Source organism: Polypterus senegalus, chromosome 7 (genome assembly GCF_016835505.1).
Source record: "Polypterus senegalus isolate Bchr_013 chromosome 7, ASM1683550v1, whole genome shotgun sequence".
Lineage (NCBI taxonomy): Eukaryota > Metazoa > Chordata > Cladistia > Polypteriformes > Polypteridae > Polypterus > Polypterus senegalus.
The window spans coordinates 53,827,366-53,853,522 of NC_053160.1; the positions used below are offsets into that span (position 1 = coordinate 53,827,366).

The 26,157-nt window shown below is 33.8% G+C and overlaps 1 protein-coding gene across 6 annotated transcripts in view; it reads right to left on the minus strand.

Moving 5' to 3' along the window:
- Nucleotides 1–230: 230 nt before the first annotated feature.
- The window catches only part of pik3r1 (phosphoinositide-3-kinase, regulatory subunit 1 (alpha)), a 50,277-nt gene continuing 24,350 nt past the window's right edge, over nucleotides 231–26,157 (minus strand). For 3 of the 6 annotated variants that reach the window (XM_039758644.1, XM_039758642.1, XM_039758643.1), the window contains exons 3-16: nucleotides 16,720–16,812; nucleotides 13,185–13,262; nucleotides 12,399–12,530; nucleotides 11,053–11,254; nucleotides 10,878–10,960; nucleotides 5,084–5,186; nucleotides 4,559–4,657; nucleotides 4,254–4,434; nucleotides 3,887–4,012; nucleotides 3,427–3,569; nucleotides 3,068–3,244; nucleotides 2,870–2,944; nucleotides 2,615–2,785; nucleotides 231–2,312 (exon numbers count right to left, since the gene is read on the minus strand). In XM_039758644.1, the coding sequence (XP_039614578.1) occupies nucleotides 2,123–2,312; nucleotides 2,615–2,785; nucleotides 2,870–2,944; nucleotides 3,068–3,244; nucleotides 3,427–3,569; nucleotides 3,887–4,012; nucleotides 4,254–4,434; nucleotides 4,559–4,657; nucleotides 5,084–5,186; nucleotides 10,878–10,960; nucleotides 11,053–11,254; nucleotides 12,399–12,530; nucleotides 13,185–13,262; nucleotides 16,720–16,812 (1,853 nt within the window). In that variant the 3' untranslated portion in view covers nucleotides 231–2,122. Of the gene's footprint in view, nucleotides 2,313–2,614; nucleotides 2,786–2,869; nucleotides 2,945–3,067; nucleotides 3,245–3,426; nucleotides 3,570–3,886; nucleotides 4,013–4,253; nucleotides 4,435–4,558; nucleotides 4,658–5,083; nucleotides 5,187–6,330; nucleotides 6,517–8,125; nucleotides 8,558–10,877; nucleotides 10,961–11,052; nucleotides 11,255–12,398; nucleotides 12,531–13,184; nucleotides 13,263–16,719; nucleotides 16,813–22,471; nucleotides 22,670–26,157 lie in introns of those variants that run through there. The other 3 variants (XM_039758645.1, XM_039758647.1, XM_039758646.1) reach the window with 3 other exon arrangements.

A 26,157-nucleotide genomic window follows, 5' to 3' on the forward strand; every position in this document is an offset into this window, starting at 1 on the left:
TATACTGCCACTTTACATTTAAAGAGTGGGACAAATATAGAATGAAGTAATCATTATGGGTTTCAGGGGTACAGTCTATTCTGTGCATTTTACCTGTAAATTTTGTATCTAATAGAAAACAAATACTTCCTAAAAGTGACCAAAGAGGAAACACATGCAAACATTGGGCAAAGGCAATTTTACACAGTTACAGATCACCGGGCAACAAAATATTGTATTAATACACTCACTTCAATAGTTTAATCTTTTATTTATGCAACTAAATAAAATGTGTAAATATACACCTTTGCGAAATGAGTGACAGGCAGAATAAATAACAATTCTGAATACCTGTGTATGAGAGGACACATACTTGACAGTGCAAAGTAGTAAAGGCAGAAAAGAGTTTAATGGTGCTCAGCACAGAAAATGCTCCAAAACCTTAGTGATGTAAAAAGAAAGAAATAAACCCTATCTGATCTAAAATGCATACAACTTTAAAAGTGTTTTTATTGTTTATTGTTAGCTTTTTAGATACTATATTTTATATAGTGCATGTAACAGTTTTTTTAAAGTGTACTGGTATGTAATTTAACAAGTATGTCACAAGTTACCAGTTTTATCAATTTTAAACAGTAAAGGGGTTTTCTGATACAGAAAATACACTACAATATTTAAAAAAAAAAAAAAAGACATCCTCACCGACCTTTCTAAAGTTAATTTGCCACCATAGACTATCATTCATACCACCCAGATGTTTCATTTCAGGTCAATGCATGTGGGGATTTTTTCAAGATTAACAGATGCATTGTATTAGGCTGTTTTCTTTCATTTTCTTTCTTTCTTTTACATTAAAACCTCAAATTAGAATATTCCACTGTCTCTGGGATTCCCAACCCCCCAGTTACATAAAAATATCCTCCAGGTTCAGAAAGAAATAATCATTAATGCATGATAGGGGTGAAAATTGAAAAAAATAAAATAAAATAAAGTTCTGTTAACTTAAGCAAGCTTTGTCCAACAAAGCATTTTATATAAATTCTTTGTAATACATAAAACCAAAAAAAAAAAAGTTTTGTCATTGCAAAAAATGAAAGTATATTTTAATAATTAATAATAAAGCCAATTGTTTCTGGGTATGCAGCGAGGCATCTTGTTAAATATATAATGGAACAATGACACAAATAAAAAATGAAAATAAAAACAAGCTTATATTAATGGTACAATTTAAAATAAAAATTCAGCACTGAATGGAAAAAGCAGAAGTTTTGCATAGCACAATTAGCGTAAAATGAAGGATGAGCAGAAAATGTTTGGTATTTTAGGTTCTATTACATAGTTTTGCTTCAAGTCCTTCCTTTACTATGTACAATATGATATACCATGTCGGTCTTTCCTGCTTTTAGTCCAAAGATCAGGGGAAACAGTCATTCACAAGTTTCCACTAGTGCTTGAGAGGAGGAAAAAAAAAAAAAAAAAAATCAGTATCTTGAGGTTAGATTTTACAAAGCTGTACCACATTCGTAGTCAAGTCCTCTCAAGAGAAGTTTCAGTTACTTGAAAGTGCCATTTTGCTACATAAATCACCTGGTCCAAGCACTAAAAATGAAGGCTGGACTGATGGGGGAGGAAAACTGGGTGCTTCCCATCCCAAACAGGGTAACTGGTTTTATATACACACACACACACACACACGCACACAAGAACAAACAACAAAATTTGAAAAATAATAATTAAAAAAAAAAAAAAAACAACACCATCTGTACAAAAAAAAGTTCTTGCACCCCATGTCTCAGCGTTTGACATTCCAGCTGGTAAAGCTTTGAAAAGAATGTAAACAAGCACCATTAAGAAAAGGCCTCTGTGTCCTCCGACCAGGAGATAGTATAGCAGTCCCATTTTGTGCTTTTATTTCTTAATAGTTTATTTCTTTCTCTTTTTAAAAGCACTAGAAAATCAAAAAAGTACATTCACAGCTCAACACCGTTTACTGTCGCTTTCTTTCCTTCTCCAGCTGAAATGTGCAGTAGGCTCATGTCAGGCCTGATAAAACATACACAGGCATTCTCAGCTCCAAAGGCATCCTTTGTATTCCTTTCAAGAGGCCATCAGTCCATTTTGTCCAGCATAAAGCATGTTGCCTTCATCGTCTTTGCTGTGCATAAACTGGGTATGCTAGAGTCACATTCAAAGAGTCATTGTGCTGTACAAGTGATGTGTGCTGGTAATGAAGCACCAGTTCTTTAAGGGAATTATACAAGTTGTATGGCTCTGCAAACCCATATCCTGTAGGAGTCTTGTTGATGACACAGTGCTTCACTTCATTGTCCACACTATAAAATAAAAAAAAAACAGAAATACATGTCAGACGCATAAGGTTTTTATGTTTAATAATTTTAACTGTTCTTCAAAGAGCAAACATAGAGACACATAAGTAGAAACCTTAAGTACTGATAATTGTGATGTAATTCAGCAAAATATAAAAATAGATGAAAACAATAAAACACCCCAGCCTTTCGTTTAGACCAAATTAATTAAAAACTAAATTGAACCTAGTTCACATGGTTATAATTTAAAACCTTTCCTTAAAAATTCTGACCTTAAGAGTTACAGATTAAGCACAAATTATACATACACAACACTACAGGCATAACAGCCTTGCTTGCTGCTCTCCCGGACAAGGAATGTCCCATCTCTCTTTCCTCGGAGCAAAGCTTCTGCTTGAGTTCTGTTGATGTTCCCCAGCTTCCATAAATGCTCGTTGTGGTGAGGCAAGTCTTCTTCATCTTCCACCATAGAGTATTGGCTAAAATAAGTAGAACAAAACTAAGCTTTCACATATTCTCTTTAAATGCAATGCTGTAATTAAGAAAAAACAATATACACTTACTCTTCTGTATTATCATTCTTCATGCACAACCATTCATTGAGTTTCTTTTGCCTTACACCCTTTTGTGTTAACCACCTGAGAAAGACACAAAAAACAGAAAAAAGGTCAAAAACTGAAATGCATAATCTGTAACAAAGATGATGTATGGCCATAAAACAAAACATTAAAAAATACCACAATAACCACATGCATACTTACAATAAGTACTGGTCTCTTGTTTTTCGGAGCTGAATAAGGTCAGGCTTGATACTGTTCATGCGTTTGTCAATCTCACGGTAATCTGATGCTTGTTTCTTTAAATCCTCTTCCAAACGCCGTTTGCTATCTACAATTTCACTGATTCGAGACTTCAGCTTCTCATAATTCACCATGATTCTGAAAGAGACAAAGAAGGCATTGCAAGTTAAACACCTCACAACTGAAACATTTAACAATTTTTTTTAATATCTGAATTTTTGATACTCCTTTCACGACAGTTAAAACTGTATTTGTCTTGTACAGTAACATACTTATAAGTAATGTTTTTCACCTATAACTAGATAAAATGTAATGTGTACCTTTGAATTTCTTTTTCATTTCCTTCTCTCCTGAATTTCTCTATGTACTCTTTGCTGTATCGTTCCTGTGTTTGGCACTGCTCTTCAAAAATTTTGATGGTCTCATTAAAGGCTTCAATAGCTGTTCTTTTCATTTGAATCTCCTAATTAAAAGAAATTGATAAAAAGAAAGTCACCATCTGTATATTGAATGCTTAAGGCACAAATCAGTATCCCGATATTAAAGACAGAAAATTATACATACACACACACACACACACACACAGTATATAGTATTATAAAAATATATACACAAAATATATAAACAGTACACAGTTCTCATCTGAATAACATAGAATTATAATTAAAACAGTATAATGATAAGAGGCTCAGTTCAAGTTAAACAATAATAAATAATATAAAACATTACAAGATACATTCTTAATATTGTGCATCTTAAGGAGACTAGCAAAATACTTACTTGTGATGTTCTTGTATAGTCTTCATATAGTCTATCATACTCTTTGTTTTTTTCCTGATACAGGAGATGATATTCATGTAGTTTCTTGCCCACTGCATCTATGCTATCTTCTTTTACAACCTGATCCTGCAAATCAGAGATAAATACAACTTTAACACACACACGTTTTTACGGTTACTATTGTAAAAAAGTATGTATATTTTACAAATAAATCCAAACACATTAATCAACAGGAACTGAAAAGAGCCATACTACATTTTAAATGTATGTATAAAGCATTGAGAATAATAATAAAATAAAGTCACAGAAATGCAGCAGAGATAGACACCTGTTACACAATTTTACTAAAGCAGATGCCATATCTTACCTGCTGGAACTTGGACACAGGGTATAGCAGCTTCACATCTAACTTAGGGTTGTACTGAGCAAGTGAATCATGGCGATAATGGTTTATGAGCTCAACCACAGAGTTAAAAGTAAGTGGGTCTGAAAAACCATATTTTCCATCTCGATGAAATATCTTAATAAGTTTGTTGTTTCCTCCTTTCCTGTTCAGAGCAAATTAAAACAGATGCACATTATTAATATACAGTGCCATTATTTCCATGAGCTCACTCTTAATTCTTCTTCCATGAAAGTGATTAAAAAAGTAAATATATATTTTCAGGTTACCTTAATGTTAACGTATAATCTCCATGCATTTTCGTTGAGGCATCACGAACTAAGAAAGTACCATCTGCTGTGTCCCTCAACTTTTCATTGACTTCTTCCCTAAAATAAAGATGATGAAATGTTATGGATTGTTGTGCAAACACAGCTTTAATGCTGGATAAAAAGGAACAGCACTACACCCACTAGAAACAGATAATATGAAGTTATCACTTCAGTTTCTTCTTCAGAACTTATTTAGGCACACGTTTTTACACTAAAGGCTAGAGCAAAACTCATTAGATGTCTAAATGAAATCTGCATTTTTAATTTTTAATTTAATTTAATTGAATTTAAACTAGATTACTATTTTATCCTGATATAAACTGGACTCAGACATGCACACAACCCCTTTCAAGGCCTGTATCTAAATAACTACTTTCTTGAGCACTGAACAACTGTTTTTACTTTGTGTTCAGTTTTCATCATGCTCCTTTAAATCTTGAAGGTGTTAAGGTATACACAAAAGAACACACAGAATTTATATACCTGGATATATCACCCCAGTACCATTCTGCCTCTTGCAGGGACATGTTGTTATTCATACCGTTGTTTGCAACTGCAGTGGGCTTAGGAGGTTTCGGAGGCAATGCTGTTGAAGAAAAATTAAAGTATGTTACATTATACATCCTTTAATAAACATCTTGTTTCCAGACTATCTAAAATGATTTGCTAAAATATTTGTGGAATCTGCTTTTAATACACAACAATTAAATAAAATATATGAATTGTGCAGTTTCAATAGCCTCAGGAGATGTTAAGCTGTGTCTGTCTCACTGCATTACTTATTAGTCTCCCTTATTTTCACAAACAATTTTCTCTCAGCGGTTAGCATGGTATTTGGTAGAATTTCCTAACTTAATGAAAATTCTAGTCAATAATTACCAAATTACTCAAGAAGTTTCCTAAACAAACATGCCATTTCTCTGCAGTTCTATGAAATAAACCATATGCAGCAAAGTTCACTTTCTTTCAGAATTTCACTCCACTCTAATAATTTATAATCACACTGAGGCACTTGTTAAGAAGGCAATATGACAAGAAAGGACATGGTGAACGATCTTTTTCAAAGACAAAAGAAACAACAGTGCCATGAAAGCAACTTAGCATTCATATAGAACGTTTTCAAGACTCCCTTCAGAAAGGTCTGTCTTAAGTATGACATCTGATTTTAAAGTACAGAGCTTATCTGCATTGACAAGTCAAAGCTACAATGATATACTTTGCACCAAACAGTATATAATTCACCTTTGAACATTAATACAAACATTCATTTTATCTTTTAATAACCTAAATGTTAAAGAAAAAAGATGCAGAAATGGCAATATACTTGGGTTAGCTTCGATGTGCTTTCTAATACTTCAATCATTTCATTACAGAAACTATCATTTTATCTGATATAAATGATCTACAGCACTGAAAATTTAAAAGACTGCTATAAACTCATACACTTCTACATAATTTTCTATTATCTCATATAATAATACATAAAAGCCCATTTAATTTAAGTTGTTTGCTCTTCAAATAAAATTGCTCTCTTTGTATTCATGAATGGAAAAACCTAATCTTATTTTTATATTCATATTGAAAAGCACAATACACACACAATAAAAATCCAAACACACAGAAACACATGCACAATAAGGCATAAAGATTATGCAGGCAAACATCCTCAGACAGCTAACAAAGACTTGACAAAAGAACCCCTGTAATACAGCATTACTGCAGTGGGTTACCTGGAGGATCCATTTCTATATAAAAAAGGAGATCAGCAGTGCAATTCATGTCAGTTCTTGGATAATCTGTCTCTAAATCTTCCATGTTACACACCGTGTTGTGCATTGGTATCCAAGAAATCAATGATCAAGTCCACAAATAAGAAAAGCAGCAGTGTTTCTTTGTAATGGTGTCTTGGAATTCATTTTAAAAGCTATAAAAGGCTGCACAGTAATCTGTTACATCAAACAGCCCAGCCAATAGCACAAGAATATTGTCCCCAGGCTCCTCCTGCTTCAGTGCCTGCTGCACCTTTCATTTCCCTTCAGCAATGATGTCATTTTAAAAGCTCTCTGTCTGCTTAACAGAATGAAACCTGAAAGCCTCATATGCTGCTTTAGACCAGTACATATAATTACACTAAAAAGGGACTTGTATATAATAACAAAAGAAATCAAAGCAATGATTTATCAAATAAGATCTTCAATGTATTTTTTCAGATCATTTGATTTCACTGCTGTTCTGCCTCAATAAACTATGTGCAGGTTTATGCCTGACCCCAGAGCTGACAGGCTTGAATGCAGCTGTGTGTATTCTCCTCTGTTGAATGGACAAGCACGTCTCTAACTAACAAATAGCCTCGTAGCACTGCTGTACCAAAGCTAACATATTTCAGAACAATAAGAGTACTTAAAATAAAATCCTCTAAAATATTCTATAAAACTGAAGATATTTTAAATTTTTAAAATATACTTGCTCTTATACTTCAGCATTGGCTATGACACATTGTATTACACACACAAAAAAAGAAACACACACTTCTGACTGGCAGTATTAAGTTATAATTATAATAATTCCTTGGTCAGTAAATATCTATTTTAAATGAAAAATAGAGGATATATAAACAGTTACAATTTGCAATATTTTACCCAAATCACATTTACAAATATAATAGAATGACGCTAAGGAAATCCAGTCACAGTACATTATAATAAACCTTCTAAGCTCTTAGATTTGTTATGCAGTAGTAAAATTCAGCATGCTCACTGCACAAGAAATATACATAAATGCACAAGTGACATGTTCAAAAAAATCCCAACTGACATATCTTTATAATTCATTCTATTAGGATTAAAAAGTCAGCAACCTGGAAAATACAAACTTGCATCCTACAATATAGCTTTTGCATGTCTCTAATCATGTCTTGGCACAATTAGATTAGGCAAAGGAAATAAAACCTGTGACAAGGCACAACGATTTTGAGAGAGTGATTGATCTAAATTCATTTGATTCTTTTTCCACTCTTCTCACAACCAACCTAACAGACCCAACAAATTATACATTCTGAATGTAGAGCCTAATAGGTCTCTGTTAGTTAACAACACAGGACAAGAAAAAATCTAAAGCCAACAAAAATGAAGCACCAATATCTAATAAGATGATTAATATGAAAGGTTTAAAAAAAAAAATGATGTGGTCCTATAGGTAACAAGGTGTGAGTAATAAATCTTAATCTTCTTGAAAAAAGCGCTGATATAGGTCAGGAATTTCAAATACCCTCAGGGTGATTGAAGAGTGTGGAGAAAACACCCTTACTTGCAATAAACTGGTCTAGCAAGCACTTTCAGGACATACTACTACTTTAAGAAAAAGGAAAAAAAAAAGGTCAACCAAAATCTATGCAATATATAGAAACTTTAATACCAATTAATTTACTACAAAGTAAAACCAAAAGGAAAAAGTACTTTAATACTAAGTACATACAAATATATAAAACACTTCTGTTCTCTTAGACCATGTCATTTTTTTACTTACTTTGCAAATTGTGCATTTTCCAAAATACTGTATTTTGTAAAAAATACAAAAAGTGCCTTAAATTTCCTTCAAAACTTCCATTAAGTATTGCAAAAAAAAAAAACAAAAAACAAAAATAAATTCCAAATAAAAGAATACTTCAGGCTTCAATTTCCACCACTGTTAAATGCAAAAAAGAGCTTCTGCAGTATTTAAATAGTAACTGTACTGCTCCTAATTAAAACTCCAGTAATCCAGTAATACCACAGGTGCTACGTGCAGCAACGTACGGAAAGTGCAGGCTGAGTTAATGATATAAAACTTGGAAGCAGCCAGGAAGATTCTATAACTCGTTGTAGAGTTAATGATTACAGGAATGAACCTGGTGTCATTATGGGCTGTACTCAGAGCAGCTCCCACTTCTCTTAACTCTTGATAGAGATCTGTGTCTTATGATTAACTCACACTGTCGGAAATATTTGCTGAGCTGGTGGTTTTAGCTGCTAGAGGTAGGTGGCAGTAAAGAAAGAGTGTGTGTGCGTGCATGTCTGCGCGTGTGTCCAGCACTTGGAGATTCAGTTCATTTAAGTTTAAGCTGTCATCAGCAATAACTCTTCACTTAAAATTTCAGTTTTCTGATCCCAACAAATACACTACACACAAGCTACTTCTGAACACACCAAAGACCATTTAACTTCTTAGGAATACCATTTCATCATTAGAGTTTCTTTTATTACACTTGATAAACAAGAATAACTTAAAGTAACTTATAAAAGACTAGAAGCACAGAAAATAGGATTACATAAACACAATTTTTTCTTTCATTGAAGGGTTCTCTACTTATTTTTTAAGAAGCTGAAACTGTAAACTCTTAAATGCTTAAGCTATCAATTAAATTAAAAATTACTTCCAATACCACCAATAACAAAAAATTAAACTCCTCCAGTTCAAACAATGTGGTAAAAATCCAGATAACAAAAAATCTAACAAAGGCATATATGCATGAAAGTCAGTCATATATTGCCAAAAAACTCTTTTGGACAATACAAATAATATCCTTAGAAGCAAATGTTAAACTGCACACCAGTAAGCTGTTTCAGATTAAAAAAAAGTTTTATTTTACACAATACCTAAAACAATCCGAAAAATCACACTACATCAAACCAAAGCCAGTATATGTATGAAACTGAACCAAACGAGAGGCACAAAAGTCATTATAAAGCAACATATAAAGCCAAATGAAAACCATTGAGTAAGCCAGAGGCCTCATTTCAATTTCAAAATATAAGAATAGATGGATAAAGCCTAAATTGACTGCACAGAAACAATTAACCAAAAAAAAAAAAACTAAAATAATAAATTAACATTACCTTAATATCAAAAGACATGTTGCCCCTTTATAAACATTATGCCTGCAATTATTTTCATTATATCAAGAACCAGAACACAATCAAGTTATTCGGTAATGATTAATAATTATATTGTGTTAAGGTAATCTCTCATTTCAAACAAAGCGACCCATCAAATCTTTGCGACAGAAACATGAAACAAGTCTATCATGATGACACAATGGGACTGAACTTAATCCTTCTCAAAGAAAGAGCACCCTCTGCTGTTACAAAGTTACAACACCAGTCTTTCTGTTACATAAGGATCTGTATAATAAATGAAAACCCAGGAGATGATAATGTATGATTTGATAATATTTTATACGTTTTACAGACAAAATTATACATTTTACTGCATATCTATGAATTAAGAATAAAACAGTGTAATGAAAATAGATATGACTTATAACTGACAATTAGACTAAAGACCAATACAGTGAGAAAAATAGGGGGACTAAAACTTTGAAAAAGCTCAGTAAGATCACCCTGGCTCTAATTTATGCCATGGTGTTCCACGGTTACATTTAATATCGTGATTACTATCAGAATAGATTCATATCTTAGTAACACCAAATTTCCTCATTATTATTGTCATGTAATTCAATAGCCTAATTACTATGACCATTTCAAAGTAAAACAAAATGAAGTTGTAGGTAATGTATAAATGGAGACTTATTTTCACTAAATATTATATGCTACAAATAGTCCTTTAATAAAAAGTAATTGATAAAAAATTCAAACAAATGCACAACTGTAGATTAGTGTTTTCACATCATTGGCAAGACTAAATTCAGTAAAAGAAAGCAGAATATCAGCAAAACAGAAACGGTAATCAGGCAACAAATTCAATTATAGAGATCTGTCATCTTGCAACCAAAAATGTGTGAATATGTTACTGAATATGCCAAGACCAATATGGTCTGATGCTAAAATAATTTATTTTTTAATTTTAATTTTATTGTCTAGATATCGGTAAACAATTACTAAGCAGACAGGCTCAGACTTTCAACCACGTCTTCTAAAAGTTACACCATAACAACAGTTATTCAGAAACATCTGATAAACAAATTTTGACATTAAAAGCATTCTGAATGCTTATAATAATAAACAAATTCCTACTATGTTGCAGATTCTTGACAGTGCAAAACTTCCAGTGTAACATGCTATATTACTAAGTTTAAAGTAATGCTTTTTAAACCAGTATCACCATCTTCCCACAAGTCTGCCATCTTGAAGATAGTTCATTTTAAACTAACAATGTATCAAATTCTTTAGCACATTACTTAATTTAAAAAGCATAGCAATCTAGCAACATGCAGAAGGCTCCAAAACTTTAAAATGTACCAGAGTTGCACAGAGTTTAAATATAATAAACAAATTCTTACCTGGGGCAACCTGACTTTCATTCCATTCGCTGGTTATTAAAACTTCTATTATCTTTATGTGATGCTCAGGATTTGAATCACAGCTGTTTTAAGAAAACACAATTATTTTACAAACTAAGCAATTACAAGTGAAGATGAGAGGGTAAAACTAAAAACATTAAAAATAAAAGTGTACCTTGCTGCCTGATGCCTGAACAGCAAAGGGCTGAAAACTTCAGCCAGAAGTCTTGCAGTTAGCAAATTTTTGCTTGAATGCTGGCACACTCTACAACAATGCTTGACTAGATAATCAAGCGTAAGCCAATACTGCTGAGGCACATTGGGTGACCGGACAATCCTCTTCAGCAGCTGGGCACACTCCTCTGCATTTTGTACCTCTGCCAGAAAGAAAGATGCTGCTTTGTTAAACTGCCTAGAAATAACCAACACTTCAGTCCAGCAATGAAAAAAACAATCAGCATTAATCCTATAATTACAAGTATCCTGGAGCAAAGTCCACCATTAAACAAACTGTACAAGCAGCATTTCTGACCAGTAATTAGTAAAGACTAGAGGAACTTAATGCATGTGTATACTTAATATATGGTTGAGATGGTAAAGAAAGATAAAGCTGTTTGTTGCACCTTTTTTTTTTAATGCTAATATAACAAAAACAGCATCCTGTTTCCGGTTCATGTGGCAGGCAGACTTCACAGATACAAGTCTTGTGAGAATGAATATTCTTTTAAACAAGATAACTGCAATGTTTGGTTTCCTGAACTCACTGCTTGATCATACAAAGAGTATTGAGTATACTCTATTTACGGCCAGTGGAAAAAGGACATAGCTCTAACTTAAACTTGAATCTACTAAGTCTGCTAAATTAAAGCATTTATAATAAAGATGATTAAAAGTATGCATTCGAATTACATTTAATGTACCAGAACAATACAAATGGGAGAAACATACTGATCTAATGTATGAACAAAGAGGCTTCCACTTTTTTTTGTAAACCCATTTATTCTTTCAAGACTAGTGCCATTTCTCTAATGTTTAAATCTAAAAAGGAGTGTTAGTCAGTCTGGTTTGATGAACAGTGTAATGGCACAATGGTTAACAGTGTTGAAATCCCAGCCTGGACTATGGCTATGTGGGGTAAATATATCCACTTTGCCTTTGCATGTTTTGCTTCAAGTTCTTGGGATGTCCTGCAAAGACATGCATGTACTGTATGGTTAACTGTCAACTTTTATTTGACCTTGCATGGGTCAGTGTTCTTACACTTCTCAAAGAGATGCTGAAATAGTTATCACCTTCCAATAATCCTGAACTGGATAATCAACTTAGAAAATGGCTAGGTGGATGCACTTTACTTTAACAATGTACTGTTTCTTGAAGGAATTATTCATAATTGGACAGTCATTTAGATAGTTTTTCAGGCAGAAATACAGGTTATGTTTACCCTCTCCAGAGTATCAAAAATAATAGTCTTGCATGTTCATTTTGTCTGTTGTAATTATTTATTAAAAAAGCAAATCTTACCTTGTGCCACATGTACCATTTCACTGTAAACAGATGCTGGAATGACAGGATTTGGCAGATCCTGCAGATACCTTCTTAGACCTTCCAACAAAATCTGTAGGTCTAACTGATCAAAATCAACTGAAGCAGCATCTGTTTGAACAAAAAAGGGACATCTATACCATATTTCAACAGCATACATACATGTAATTAATTTTAACATGCACCAAATACTTTTCTGTTAAATATTACACATTATGGAATTGGATAAAACATACAACCACAAAATATTATCTTTCAATTCTCTCACAATGACATGTTGTTCCTAAGGTCATTACAGTGCTAAAACATACACCCTACGTACAGTTTAACACTCTCCATCCCAACAGTATATGCAGCTTTGTGGCTAAGGCGCTCCTCCCCAAACATTAGCTCTAGAACGCCTTCCAATTCACCATGTTACCCTAAGTTTATAAAGGACAGCTATAATATACAAATACTTTAGCTCTGTAGTTGTAAAACACCTTTAGAATGCTTCCCATTATTGAAATAATGCTTTAGTGATTCAAGCTAAAGTTTAAAGCACATGAACCAGCTGTTTCTACAGAACTATGAAGAACTAGGGTTTAATCTACTGTAGTTAATATAACATTTACTGCATAATCAGCGACACTCAGTGACAAGTGACTTGTTTTAATAACATAGCAACATGACAGCTGATGTTGCAGTACAATACAGAAGATAAAAAAACCCTAAAAACATCTGTCTGCTAAAGCTTTTTTCTTATGCATTTAGGTTGAAACTTACCACCACTTTCTAAACACTGTCTTAACTCTGGACCTATGTGTGACCCAAAGTTTCGGTAGAGAGTCTGGTTATCCAAACCTAATGAGAGAAAAAAAACAATTATTATTATTTAAAGAAAACAAAGTTATTTCAAATTATGTAAACACAACTCTCATTGCACAAGATGGGTAATGAATAGCTACAGTTCCTTTCATGCCATGCATAAGTCAGTGTATTTTCGTCTGTTATAGGAATGTTGTGTGCTTGCCATTGATTTGCAATTACTAAAAGAGTGGAATCAGTAAGGTAACTGACAGTTTTTGATCAAAGAATGAAGAGTCACAGTTCACAAATAATAAGTAGCTAGCTACTTTATTCATTATCTGCATCATTTGAGTAGTTATACTAGCTAGGCAGCGATTAGTGGACAAACATAATACCACCATATTCCTTATGTTTGTAGTTAAAAGAGACAATGAAACAATGTTGAGTGTCTTAACTTATTGCAATTCCAATTGTAACTGCAAAATTTTAACAATAGTAATTTCACAAAAACGTACAGTAGGTAATATGAGTACTAAAGCAATTGTTTAAACTCTGCTTTGATTCTTGCCTGCTGGAACATTATCACTTAGTTTTCATTCTCTCTGAGATTTTGGTCAATATAAAATTTATTTTAAAAATCACAATTTTAGTACAAGTCTTAAATTGTTTTGAATGGTAAGCCCAAGTACCACTTTTAGACCTTTCATTTGTACTGAACACATGACTGGCACCTTGCTCAAACTCATCTTTTTGTTTTGCAGGTGATTAACCCAGAGAGTAATTCCATATAGCAATTTTAGCCCGGTTAAATGGAAAGCCTCATGCAACAACAGAAGGAAGTTGAAGTGATCTTGTGAAAATGGCCTTTGGGATAAATATCAATTATGGTGTGTAAGATTTATCCAGAAAAAAAAAATGCACACCTTATATCACAACACTAACCTGGGAGCCTTAGGAACAGCTGGAATTTGTTACTAGAGATAATGCTTAGAGCTTGTTACCAAAGTAATTTTAACAACCAATCATCAGAAGATGGATGAATGAATAAAGAAGCAAATGACACAGTAACAGGGATGAAGAAGTCAATATTCATAATCTCACACACTGATTACTCAGTCCCATTACAGGTTTACCTTATATCTTTTGAGTGTCATAAAAGAAAAATCCAGCATTACATAAATGTTTGTTTAACTTCAGTTAATAATAGTAATGTTTAATATGTATTTTTGAAATTGCAAAGATATTCTAGTAGTACTCTCTTTTCTGGAGAATTCCTCTTAATTACATGTATTGTCATGAGACATTAAGCTATTAGTATACTTCAAAATGGTCTCATGGACTAACAGAATTCAATTCAGTAATACTTTGGAAAATATTAGTCACAGTAGTGAGCAATAAACCTGTTGATCCAGTATGCCAGAAGGAATTCTTCTAAAATAAAACGCAAAACTTGCACGTGAAACAAAATTTGAAATGTGATTTTGTGTCAGTGTCTTCAAGGCGATGTCTTGTATATGAAATGTGTATGATACATGAGGCTGTCGCTTTACGAGATTACCCAGAGTGCTGTGCAGTTCATCCAGATTGGTAAATCAATGCAAACAGAATTGTCTCAGTGGTGGTTTAAGTGAGCATTTGAATGAGAGACAACAAAGCTCTACTTTTATCTGTTAAAGTAGGGTGAACATATACAGTTGAATCTATTTGAGTAGCAGAGCATTAAGAAGCATTTTGATGGATAAGAGGTACATCTGTGTTAATGACACTAATCACTACATTAATTAGTAATGCATTTGTTAGTTGTTACAGAAATAAGTTTCAGTGTAAAAAGTTCATACAGTAAAACCTCGACTGTCACTCAATTAACAGTCAGGGGCCAAACAAAAAATTACTGTACTGGTACTGCCGTGTGGTAGGCTGCGAGCGTTGCATATTGGAGCAACTCTCCCTTGTGCTAGTGTGTAGAGTTCTTCCCCAGCACCATGTATCATACAGCTTTTTTGAAATCACAGAGACAGATACGTACATTAAGTTTTAAAAGCATTTCACAGCTTTTCTGCTTTATTATAATTAATCTAACGTACATTGTTATGGCTGATAAATGTAAGCGTGTGGTGTTGGAATTGTCACAAAAAAATTTATTTATTAAATGTTTACAAAACAGCGAAAGTGCTTCAAGCATTGCTTCAATTTACGGAACAGGAAGAGCAACAGTGAATGTTACAAAGCATGATGCCAACAAAAATGAAAAATGTGTTGAAAATGGAAACCACTGACTATAATGTATGTGTTAATGTTAATGTTCTTCTCTATTGTAATTTTCTTCTTAAATTCTGTTATATTAGGTTATGTTAATATATTGTGATGTGCAGGCAGCTTGTAAAGTGCTGCTGGGGGGTAGAAAGTGTGGAATGAATGCTGTAAGTGATGTGACTGGGTGAACGGCTTCTGTTCTGCAAGGAGCGGACACGTCTGTTAGGAGATGAGTGACAGGAGAAGTTAGGAGAGGGTGTGGTGGAAGGAGGTTTTGAGTAGAGAGTCAAGAAACAATAACCAGGAGTGTTTGCAGTATAGAGAAAAAAGGAACATGAGTGGCAGGAGATAAACTGATTGGTAGGGAAAGATTTCTTTTATTGTTTTGGAGGTGTGCTCCATAACCAAGAAAATGGAGTGTAAAGCAGAGCACCATTTGTTATGGAAGGAAGACTAAGTAAAATGTAGAAAACTCCAGTGCCTCCAAGTTGTTTTCTATTATTACGCTAGTTGTTACAATATTGTATGAATTAATTAATTTTGTTAATACTATATTATATGTTGTTTTGTAAATAATTATGACTATTCCCTAATCTACAGTATATGATTTAAAAAGTAGCTGTTCTGTTATCCATCACAGCCTTGGTCCCAACCCCTGACAGATATTCAAGATTTCACTGTTCAAATACATTGTATTAGTACCTAGTGAAACCATTAGGAATTTCTATTAAACCGTGATGTGTGTTTTAGGCAGTACCATTCATAATCAGACAGATTAGATTGGATTACCTATATTGGGATGACTGACTCTATTAAAAAGATGGATGGGGGACTTTCTTGCATGTGATTTTGCGGCCGAAACCAAGCAAATACACAAGGATCAAAAATGTAAACAGTATGCTACGCACTACAGTAAATGGAATTAAAGTAATCATGTATAATCCAATATACTCCAAAATACTTTTTCCTGCCATAGACAAATCTCCAAACCCCAGCACCCATAACTTTGACACAAAATAGTAAACCATGTACAGAATAATCTTTAGTTTTGCAAAAAACTCCACCAATGCAAATAATTTATTTTTATTTACACTAACTGCCACAGTGAGTGACCAAATGTAAACTGGGACCAGCAAAGAAATGTTTGTGAAGTAACAGGAGTTCTGAAGCACACAATTTTGAACGTCTACACTTTGTAAAATTCTGAACAATATTCACTATTTTGTTAAAATAAAGAAATCAATTGCTTAGATCTTACCTTTCATTTCTATGGCTTCTATCAACTTTACAAGCACTGGTGGGGCTATGTCAGGAGGAGAGAACTGTTCTGTGAGATCCTGAAGAGTGGATACTAAAGATGAGAGACAGAGAAAAAGAACATTTCAAGTGAGTTTTCACAGCTAGTCATTTATATTCTGCAATTTGACAGATTAATTTTTAAACTCAGGACAGGCTCTTGATTCATGTCTGTGTAAACAGCTACTGTACAGTTTACTTGGTAGTCTGAACTTTGGAAATTTTGCTTTAACTATGTCTTTAACTTTCTTTAGAGGCAAATGTCCTATAACAAATGAATCAAAGTATAATATAACATGACCTGGGGTCAAAACAGAAGTATTAATTTTGGATCATTTTAAAACTTAAGCTAAGAATCTGTGGGGTGAATGCTTTCTTGAAATACATTCCTCAAAAATGATCAGTTTAAAGCACACCGTGAAATGTTGTTTTTTTTTTCCCCTACTATTGATCACTTGGTACAGACAAAGAAAGACTTTTGGAAAACTAATAACAAAGCTGCTGTTAACAATAAGAGCTGCTGCATCCTGATAGCATAATGCTAATGGAAAAAAATGATGTGCACAAAAATATTACAATGTGTACTTATTTCAAAAGTGTGCTGCACTAATATTAAAAAGTAAATACGTGTACACATTTACACATACAGTATATGACCTAAAAATGGATTATTCATATTGACTGCCATTTTCAAAATTATGAAAATGTATTTTATTTAATATGTCTAAAGTACACAGAATGACAGTGGTTATTCTAATATTATTTTGCACAGTAAAATACTAGCCAGTCATATCAGTTACAATAATTTCTATTATGGTTTACTACTGAAAGAACCAAACACACTGTACTTCAGTAATATAATGTTGAGTTTTCAAGTCTGTTTACTTCACAATTATTTTCATGAATAGTTTATGCATATATGCAGTACTTGAATACATGAGCAATCCACTGTCTATGAGCGACAGGTTACACATCAGAAACTAGTGACTTTGATTAAAGCATTCCAGAAAAAGTATTACAAGCAGTTTACTCCATTTCCTGTACATCAAACTCAAAACTGAGGTACTTCCAGTTGGAAAAAAGTCATTGTTATTAAACAGAGTGCAACAAAGGCACCTACTAGCTTCTTCCAGCAGTAATAATTTCTTAACACTGGCAGTGTCCTTGTAGTGGGTCACATTTGTACTATGCTGCTCTGTGCTCTTGCATTATCCCAAATATACAAAAGTTACATCCAAATGCTGCATTCTCACTGATGCATGTTACAATTAGGCGATCACAATCTTCACATGCTCTTACAATGAAGAAAAAAAAAAAAGTAGGCAGCAGGTGAAAATTTTACCCGTAATTCACTGCTAAAGTGAATGAACAAGACAACCTGAATATGGGGAATATGTTTGTGCGTCTTCTGTGTGCTTATGTAAGAGTGTATTATTTCAGGAGATCAGACAGTGTTGTCTTTGCAATGCACCAAAATTCATCGGTTGGTTATAAAAATGTATCCACTGGTCTTTACCAAAGAAATGAATATTAATCATATGAATCTTAGCCAATTTTGTTTTTATGTGTTTCCTCAGTTTGTCATAAAAAAGACAAATGTTTGAGAAATGAAGCAAAATGAGCTATGCATAAAAACACCCCCCAAAAGGGCTCTTCTTTGATTCTTCATATTAAATTATGATATATTCCTAGAAACAGGCAAAAGAAAACCAGTACAGTGCTACATAAATAAAGAATGGCATGCTCATAAATCCTCCATCAGGTTTAGCCTTTCACATAGCAAGAGTAATTCTAAACCAAAGAACTCCTATTCCCAGTTACTGGGTTCTAGGAAAGAGTCCAACGCATGGAACTGAAATTAACTCCACCTTGCATTTTGATATCTTAATGCTACTTAAATTGTTTCTAGGCTGTCAGAAATGGCAGGAAAAATAAAGTAGTCTGCTTCACTTCACTTTATACACTATGACTAGAGTTAGCCCTTAATGCTTTGGACTGCCTTATGGTGATAGACCTAAATTAGAAGAAGTATTCTGTGTATGCACAATTGGGTGTAGGCATGGGGGTTTGGGGAGAGAAAGGAGGCAGCCACTACTAATACATACACACAACCACAGACACCAACTGCAGGATATCACATTCGCAGCAGCATGATGAAACCAGACAAGAAACTGTCATCACCGGCATATGCTTGCCAATAAGGCTAGAAAAAGACAGAATTCATCAACCCTATCAGATGAATAAGATTATAAAAATTATGATGAATGTCCAATAAAGTGTTGGTAATTCAGGCTGAAGGCTAATGGTGATTGAGGATCCTAAATTAGTCTAACAATTATTTCACAACTAGAGGAAAAACTGTACAAAGAAAGTAAATGATGTGAAAATAAAACAAACATGAAAGTTTTCACATTAAGAAATAGTTTTCTAAAACAGCATAATCCCTAAACCTCCACCTTATTTAACTTCACAGCAACTCTGCTCAACATTCTTTCTAAGGCAGAAATTGAATGTTTGAACTTGGTTAATAATACTTTAATTCCAATATCCTTTAAAGTTAAAGCAACAAAAATATTTTACACAACTTCTTCAGAAATGTTATTGCATGAATTAAGGAGTGCTAAACTTAAAAAGGAACACCATTAACTCCAGTGTATATATCACCTATCCATTCGATAATTTTGAAGTACACTCTCGCAGTTTAAATTAAGGTTTTATGATTGAACACAGAGAAGCCTAGGAAAATCTACCCGTGTTTGTATAAGTAGAATAAGGTTAAGGAATTGGCCAAACTGTTTCTGTACGTCCCTCTAAAAAGAGACTGAGACATAAGTTAACACCGCAGGCTCACAATGTTTGTCAATGAGACCAACGAGCTTTCCTATGCATTTTGGATTCAAAATTAGAGGTTGCAAGTTTTGGGTTTCTCTGCTCACCAGTCAAAAGATAATGATGTTTTCTACAATAAGGTACCCACTGACTCTTGCAAAGCACATATAGAATTCCTTTGTTAATTTAGAATTTGCTTAGATTTTTTTAACTCCTTTTTTATCAGATGCTCAAACTATAATATGCATTTTGCACAAAATCATTTATAATAGTAATTAACCTGGGTCCCTGGAGCTTTGAAACACAAAGGGTAACCACTGCACTACTATGACGTCATATACATTCCCCAATATTCATTACAGGTTTTGCATCACCATATCTGACATTTTTCTATTTTACTTATGCATATATTTCATTCAAATCTCTCACCTTATTATTATCAATGTCATTTTTTAATATTTTTCCATTAAAGTATCTTATACTTAAAACTATAATATCCCTGTACTACTACTGTTAAATGTTGTGGTAACTGCATTCTTACTGTAGAACTAAACATACAATCATCTTTATCCATTACGGAGTTAATTTGAACATCCTTATCTCAATTTTTCAAAGAAGCAGCTAAATAAATGTAAATGTAACACTGTCATCTGTGGTCAAGGTACAGCTGTTTCACAGAAAACACCATGATTTACTTTAGTGCACAAGTGAATGTTAAGTTTATTAGCAAATAGTATCTATGTAAAGTCTGACTAATCCAAAATTATTAAAATTGCACAACTGAGGTCAACATTTTATGTTAAAATAAAATTCACAACTTGAAAAGCATAGCTGCAGGAAAGATACAGAAACAGTGTTGTTTAAAACTACTTGTCTCTGTTGAAACCATTAATTTTTGGACACATGAAATAATTTAAATTAATTTACAAACAATTGTAAGTGGGTGGAGTCTAGGAACCCCATGGAGTATATGTCCACCTGCCAGTTAGTTGCTCTGCACGTGCCAAACATGGGCTGTTATAAAAATGAAAAATGACTTACTATGACCCCCCCCTTCAAAAATATGCTTTTCTTCTCTACTAATCTGTGTGTATTCTTTTTCATCAAACAACATTAACGTTTTAATAAATTTACTTAAATAAATAAAAAAGTATCAAAGGCTAATACAGTAAATTCATCCAGCAATAAAGTGACTCTAAGCAGAATCAAGGGAGTTGCTTCCTGCATGTTCCCCAAATTATCAACAGCAGATAGCATGAACAACTACTGGAATGAATGAGAAGGCAGTGATATTAAGCTGGTTGGTACTGGTTTTCCAAACTAATACAGCAAGCAACTAGTTTGAAAGTTTGATGAGAGGCTGGTGGTTGAACTTTCTGAGCAGAAAAGTAGCACAATTCAAAAGTCAAAGTAATACTAGCTGTAATATGCCAAATTTAAACTTAAGAATTATTTCAGACTCAGAAACAGTTAAATTAAAGGCAGGAACTGCGCAGGTCTCTCATATCCTGTAAACTGCTCTGAAGTAAATAAATAAAAATTATGAATTTCTATCCAGAAACAAATTACTACCTTTAGATAAGAATGTCTAAATAGGAGTACAAACACAGCTACAATAATATCTTAGGTAAAGTGTCACTTGGTTACATGTATTTAACCCATTCATATTACTTTTAGCAAAACAGTTCGTCCATACTGTATTTCATGATTGTTTTCTCATGCTTAAATCATTTCAATGAGCATGAAGAAAAATGATAATTTATTAAGGCTAAAAAGTCTTGTTAAGTATAGTGTATATTGATTGTGTCCTCATAGTTTAAAAATGTTCTCTTCCTATGTTAAGTACAAAGAAGCAATATGTCCTCAATGAATTTTCACAAATAGTGAAAGAAATAGGGCATTTTTTCTTTCATTAATTGACACTGAAATTTAGAGAAATACAGTATATAATACAATACTGCGGTGGGCTGGCACCCTGCCCGGGGATTTGTTACTGTCTTGCGCCCTGTGTTGGCTGGGATTGGCTCCAGCAGACCCCCGGTGACCCTGTGTTAGGATATAGCGGGTTAGAGGATGACTGACTGATTGATATAATACAATACACAATTATAAATAATCAAAATACACTAAGAAACTAAAATGTTCCAATCATATCTTACTAACTTAGCAACTCAATTAATTGATTTATACATTGTCATTGTTTCCATATAGCTAAATAAAAAGTTCTATACTGTATATATCCCATTATCCCTGTGTAGTTTTAATCCACAATTCTAACTGCTCTCTCTAAACTATTGTTTGCTTTGACTAAAACTCATTGCACCTTTTTCAAAATTCACATCCTTTGGTCTTGTTTAATGTTTCAGCGTACCTTTTTAAATGTGTTATCCTTAACAAAGAAAGAGTAAAATTACTGAGAAAAAAAAGCTGCAGACATTAATGTAATCCATGCTATGTTTTGAAATGTAATGTTTAATAGCATTATTTACACTAGAGGTCAACAAATTTTATTGACAAATTCCACTTTCTGGTTAATGGCTTCTCATGCTTTAACACTTTTTATACTGCAGCATTGTATGTGTATTTCAATACTAGAGGTATACAGCTCAACTTTAAAGCTAATTACAGCAGATGTGTCTCAGAGACATAATATTTGCAAACATTGATCATTCAATTGTAAAATAGATAATAAAAGCAGAACTAAACATAAAATTAAACTTGCAAGAAATCCTCAACCATAGTGAGCTATCCCGATGATAATATAATTTTACATGCATCAAGTATAAATGCCACCATCATCAAATATATATCAAATATATTCAAACAGTTCAAAAAGATACAGTTCTTCAATCCACAAACACTTCTTATTCATAACATTTAAATACCTGGTTTCACATTATGGCTTTGGAATATTGATTGTTGCACTATCCCACACCAACCCACGTCCATGCATCTTTTGTCAAAGGTTTGGTAAAGCTTGTAAATGCTTTCCCTGCAGTCCAGTAGAATATTTTCATCAACTGTTATCATAATTGCCAAGGTGCTCACTTGTTGCTATCCTCTGAATCTGATCCTTTGGCTTAAGATGACTAAAAAAGCAACTGATTTAACAACACTGCATAAACTGTAAGGATTGCTCCACATGCATGCATTACACATTACTGTTCCAAATACATGCCTTTCATATCTATTTTTATCAGAGGCTATAACATTAACCAATCAGGTGCATCTTCTCATGTATTTCCATCCAATCCGTGGGAACAGTCACCCTGGCAACACACGGTCAGACTGGAATCATGTCCAAATTAAAAAAAAAAAAAAAAAAAAAACACACGTCTATAGCAGCAGGGGTGAGAAATGTCTCTCCCAATTGCTATGGAAAAATCTGAGGTATAGACAGGGCACTAAGCCTCTTAAAAATGTCAGGGCAAGGAATCTTGCACCCACATTTAACATTTAATAATAACCCCCCCACACTCCATCCATTGTTTTGTAACAAAAAAAGCTACTGTAAAAGAGTATTTCAGACATTAAGCCACCCAACAGGATGATGCCTTCGCTAATAGTTTTTATTAAACTGCACAAGACAGGTGAAGGTTGCAAGTCTAAGCATTCATTTACTTTCATACTTTCCATTACAGTATCCCATTACTGACAAATGGACTTGCTGTTTAACACTTACAGCAGTTAATGAAAATAAGCCACATCTTTATGGCAAAAAAGTCAAAAAGGAATTTCAAATTAAAAAATCTTTAAAGAACTAACAATTATTCGAAACAAAAGTAATGGTTCCAAAAAAAACTAAAATTTGCTGTTTTGATAGTAGACAGTGAAGTGTAGAGTTTAAGGCTTTGGGGTTCAAAACCTGAAGTTATATGTATGTATTATAGTTTATTACACCATACCAGGAGTATAATAAACTCAGACTGAGGTATTCAAGGTCTTAGTTCAGACTAAAAATAGCATGATACAGCTTCCACCCCCATTACCCCTCCTTGGACTGTGATTTTGGCATGGGGTGGGGAGGTGTCATGTGTTTGTATGCATCAAGGACTCTTTGAACTATGTAATATGCAGATATGTGCTCCTGAAAGGTCTGGCCCTTACTTTAGACCAGTTTGCTTTGGATAACCCTAACAACTATCCATTAAAGGCCCTCATGATAGTCTCAAACAAATTAAACATTGTTCAGAAATTGGATACTACTTTCCCACTTCTGGAGCGAGGCTTGTTAGTGGAGTTTTCCATCAAGCAATCTAGCCTACTACAACCCAATTCAAAAAATCTCACTAACCATGAAGTGATTGACGAGGATATGGTGCAGTGCAAAAGAAAACAGTAGGATTGATTCAGGCACACTAGATCTCTGCAATTAAAAATGTTTTTTCTAATATGCAACATAACTTCTAATGTGGGGAAGGAGTCAGACTCATGAAGAAGGCTGTAAAATACCAGCTAGATACCGTATAGTCAAGCTCACCTATCTGCACAGAATTGGCTCTGGACCTAAACTTTTTGATGAAGGGTGGTTCCTTTCCTATTCACGAGTTGCTGTAAAGGAGAAGCACTAATTGTTGAGGTAATACAATCCTCAGCTGGACCCCATACAGTTGGAGACTGTTTGGTTGAACAACAGAGTTGTGCAACTTTGAACAGCAGTAGTTAAAATATTAATTGTAGTTTGAATGTATGCTCTATGCAATTATTCGTTAGTATTTGGCCATTTTCGGAACACTACATTTGATGCTGAAAAGGGTGTCATCTATTGACCCTATAGTCCTACTAGGAGACTTCATTTCTCACAAGGTGATAAAATACCTGGACAGGTGTGAGTGGGATAAACAGCTTGTCTGATCTAAACCCAAGAAATGACTTATTACTGAATTCATGTGCTAGGCATGGATGAACACTGTGTACCTGGTACCACATTACCTTTGGCCAAATGTTAATGTTCAACTTTACTGGTGTACCATCTGATCTTAGGCCATATGCTCAGATAATTATTAGTACTAATAGTAACAGCCTCTCCAATACAGCTGAACTCCAGATTCAGGATGAACAATGAGAAGTCTGGACAGAAAACAGAAAACCAACTCTCTGACCTTCCATATATTTAAGTGGCAATGAGTGTCAGGCAATCTAGTTTATATGTGCTTTATGAATATGTAAAAAGCTTTGTGCCTTGTTTTATTTTGTGGGTGGTGTTTCAATAATATGCAGCTCCTGGACTGTTGTTCTGTGACATTTATTGTTACAGAATCATTCAAGGGTTTGTCTTATCTATCAACATGCATCTGAGGAGTAAGGAGTACTCAGGTGAGAACCCAAAAATGCCATCTGTTCTATTTGCAGATAATAGTGGCTTCATTAGATTGTTCTCTGGTATTCATTAGAAAAGTTCTATAGGTGAATTGTGATCTTTTTGGGATGAGAATGAGCACCTCCATAACAGTGGTTGTGACCCTTTCCTTGAGCGAGTGTGCATAAGTTTACCTGAGGTTGACCTTCTCTTATGCTTACTTCTGCCAGAATAAGCCCCTCAGTCCACACAATCTAATCTTGAAAGCAAATGACTTAGAAAATTAAAAAAAAAAAAAATGTAGGGGTGTCAAAGTCAGTACTTGGAGGGTTGCAGTGGCCACAGGTTTTCATTCTAACCACTTTTTTCTTTGCTTTAATTTTAACCAACTTGCATTTTAATTGTTTAATTTCTTCTTTAACCAGCAGATAAGCAATAATGACATGTAAAGCAAGCAAGTAGAAAAGCTGGCTGTCTTTGATCCCACTTTCACCTGTGTCTTTCAAACAATACTTGTCTTAGTAAAAAATCTAATGAGAAAAAGTGGAGGTCTGAGAAATATTAATCTGCTGTGGTATACACATCATCTGGATTCGACAGTGATCTCAGAATAAAGAAAACCAGTTCTGTAAATGACTGGTGAGGCATAATGTGAACATAAACAATCCACATAATTCAACAATGGGTTTAATTAACAGCTGAATAACAGATTAGGTTAAATGACAATGGTGGCCCTTCTGGACTGCTACAGGTCCTGAGTTAGCTATTCATCTTTTGGCATGGTTTGCATCGTTTATTGTTTGAGTGCCAGTTAAGGGAAAAAACAATTAAAGAAGTCTATTATAATTAAATGCAAAAGAGGTAACTGGTTACTATCAAGAAGGAGGAATGAAAACGCAGTCAATGTTGCCCTCCAGGATCAGAGTGCGACACCCCTGCTCTGGGTTATGTACAGTAGTCAAATTGTTGTATGATTTACCCTGCCACAGAATCAAAAGTTTTCCATAGTTAGTTGCACAAAAAGTGTTGTTGAGATCTGGGATTAGTAAACCTAACCTCCTCTTTTTGTCAACAACAGGAATGAAAATGCAGGAAAGTAGGCACCTAAAATTGGAAGTAAATGTATCACATTTTACAATTATTGGGTACATTGGCAAACATCTTTTTTACTGCTTTCATTTAACCAAATAAACAACTCCCTCTACAGATAATACAAGGCATTGCACCACAATGAGTGGCTTCATTAATCTCTTTATCACATTATAAAAAAAA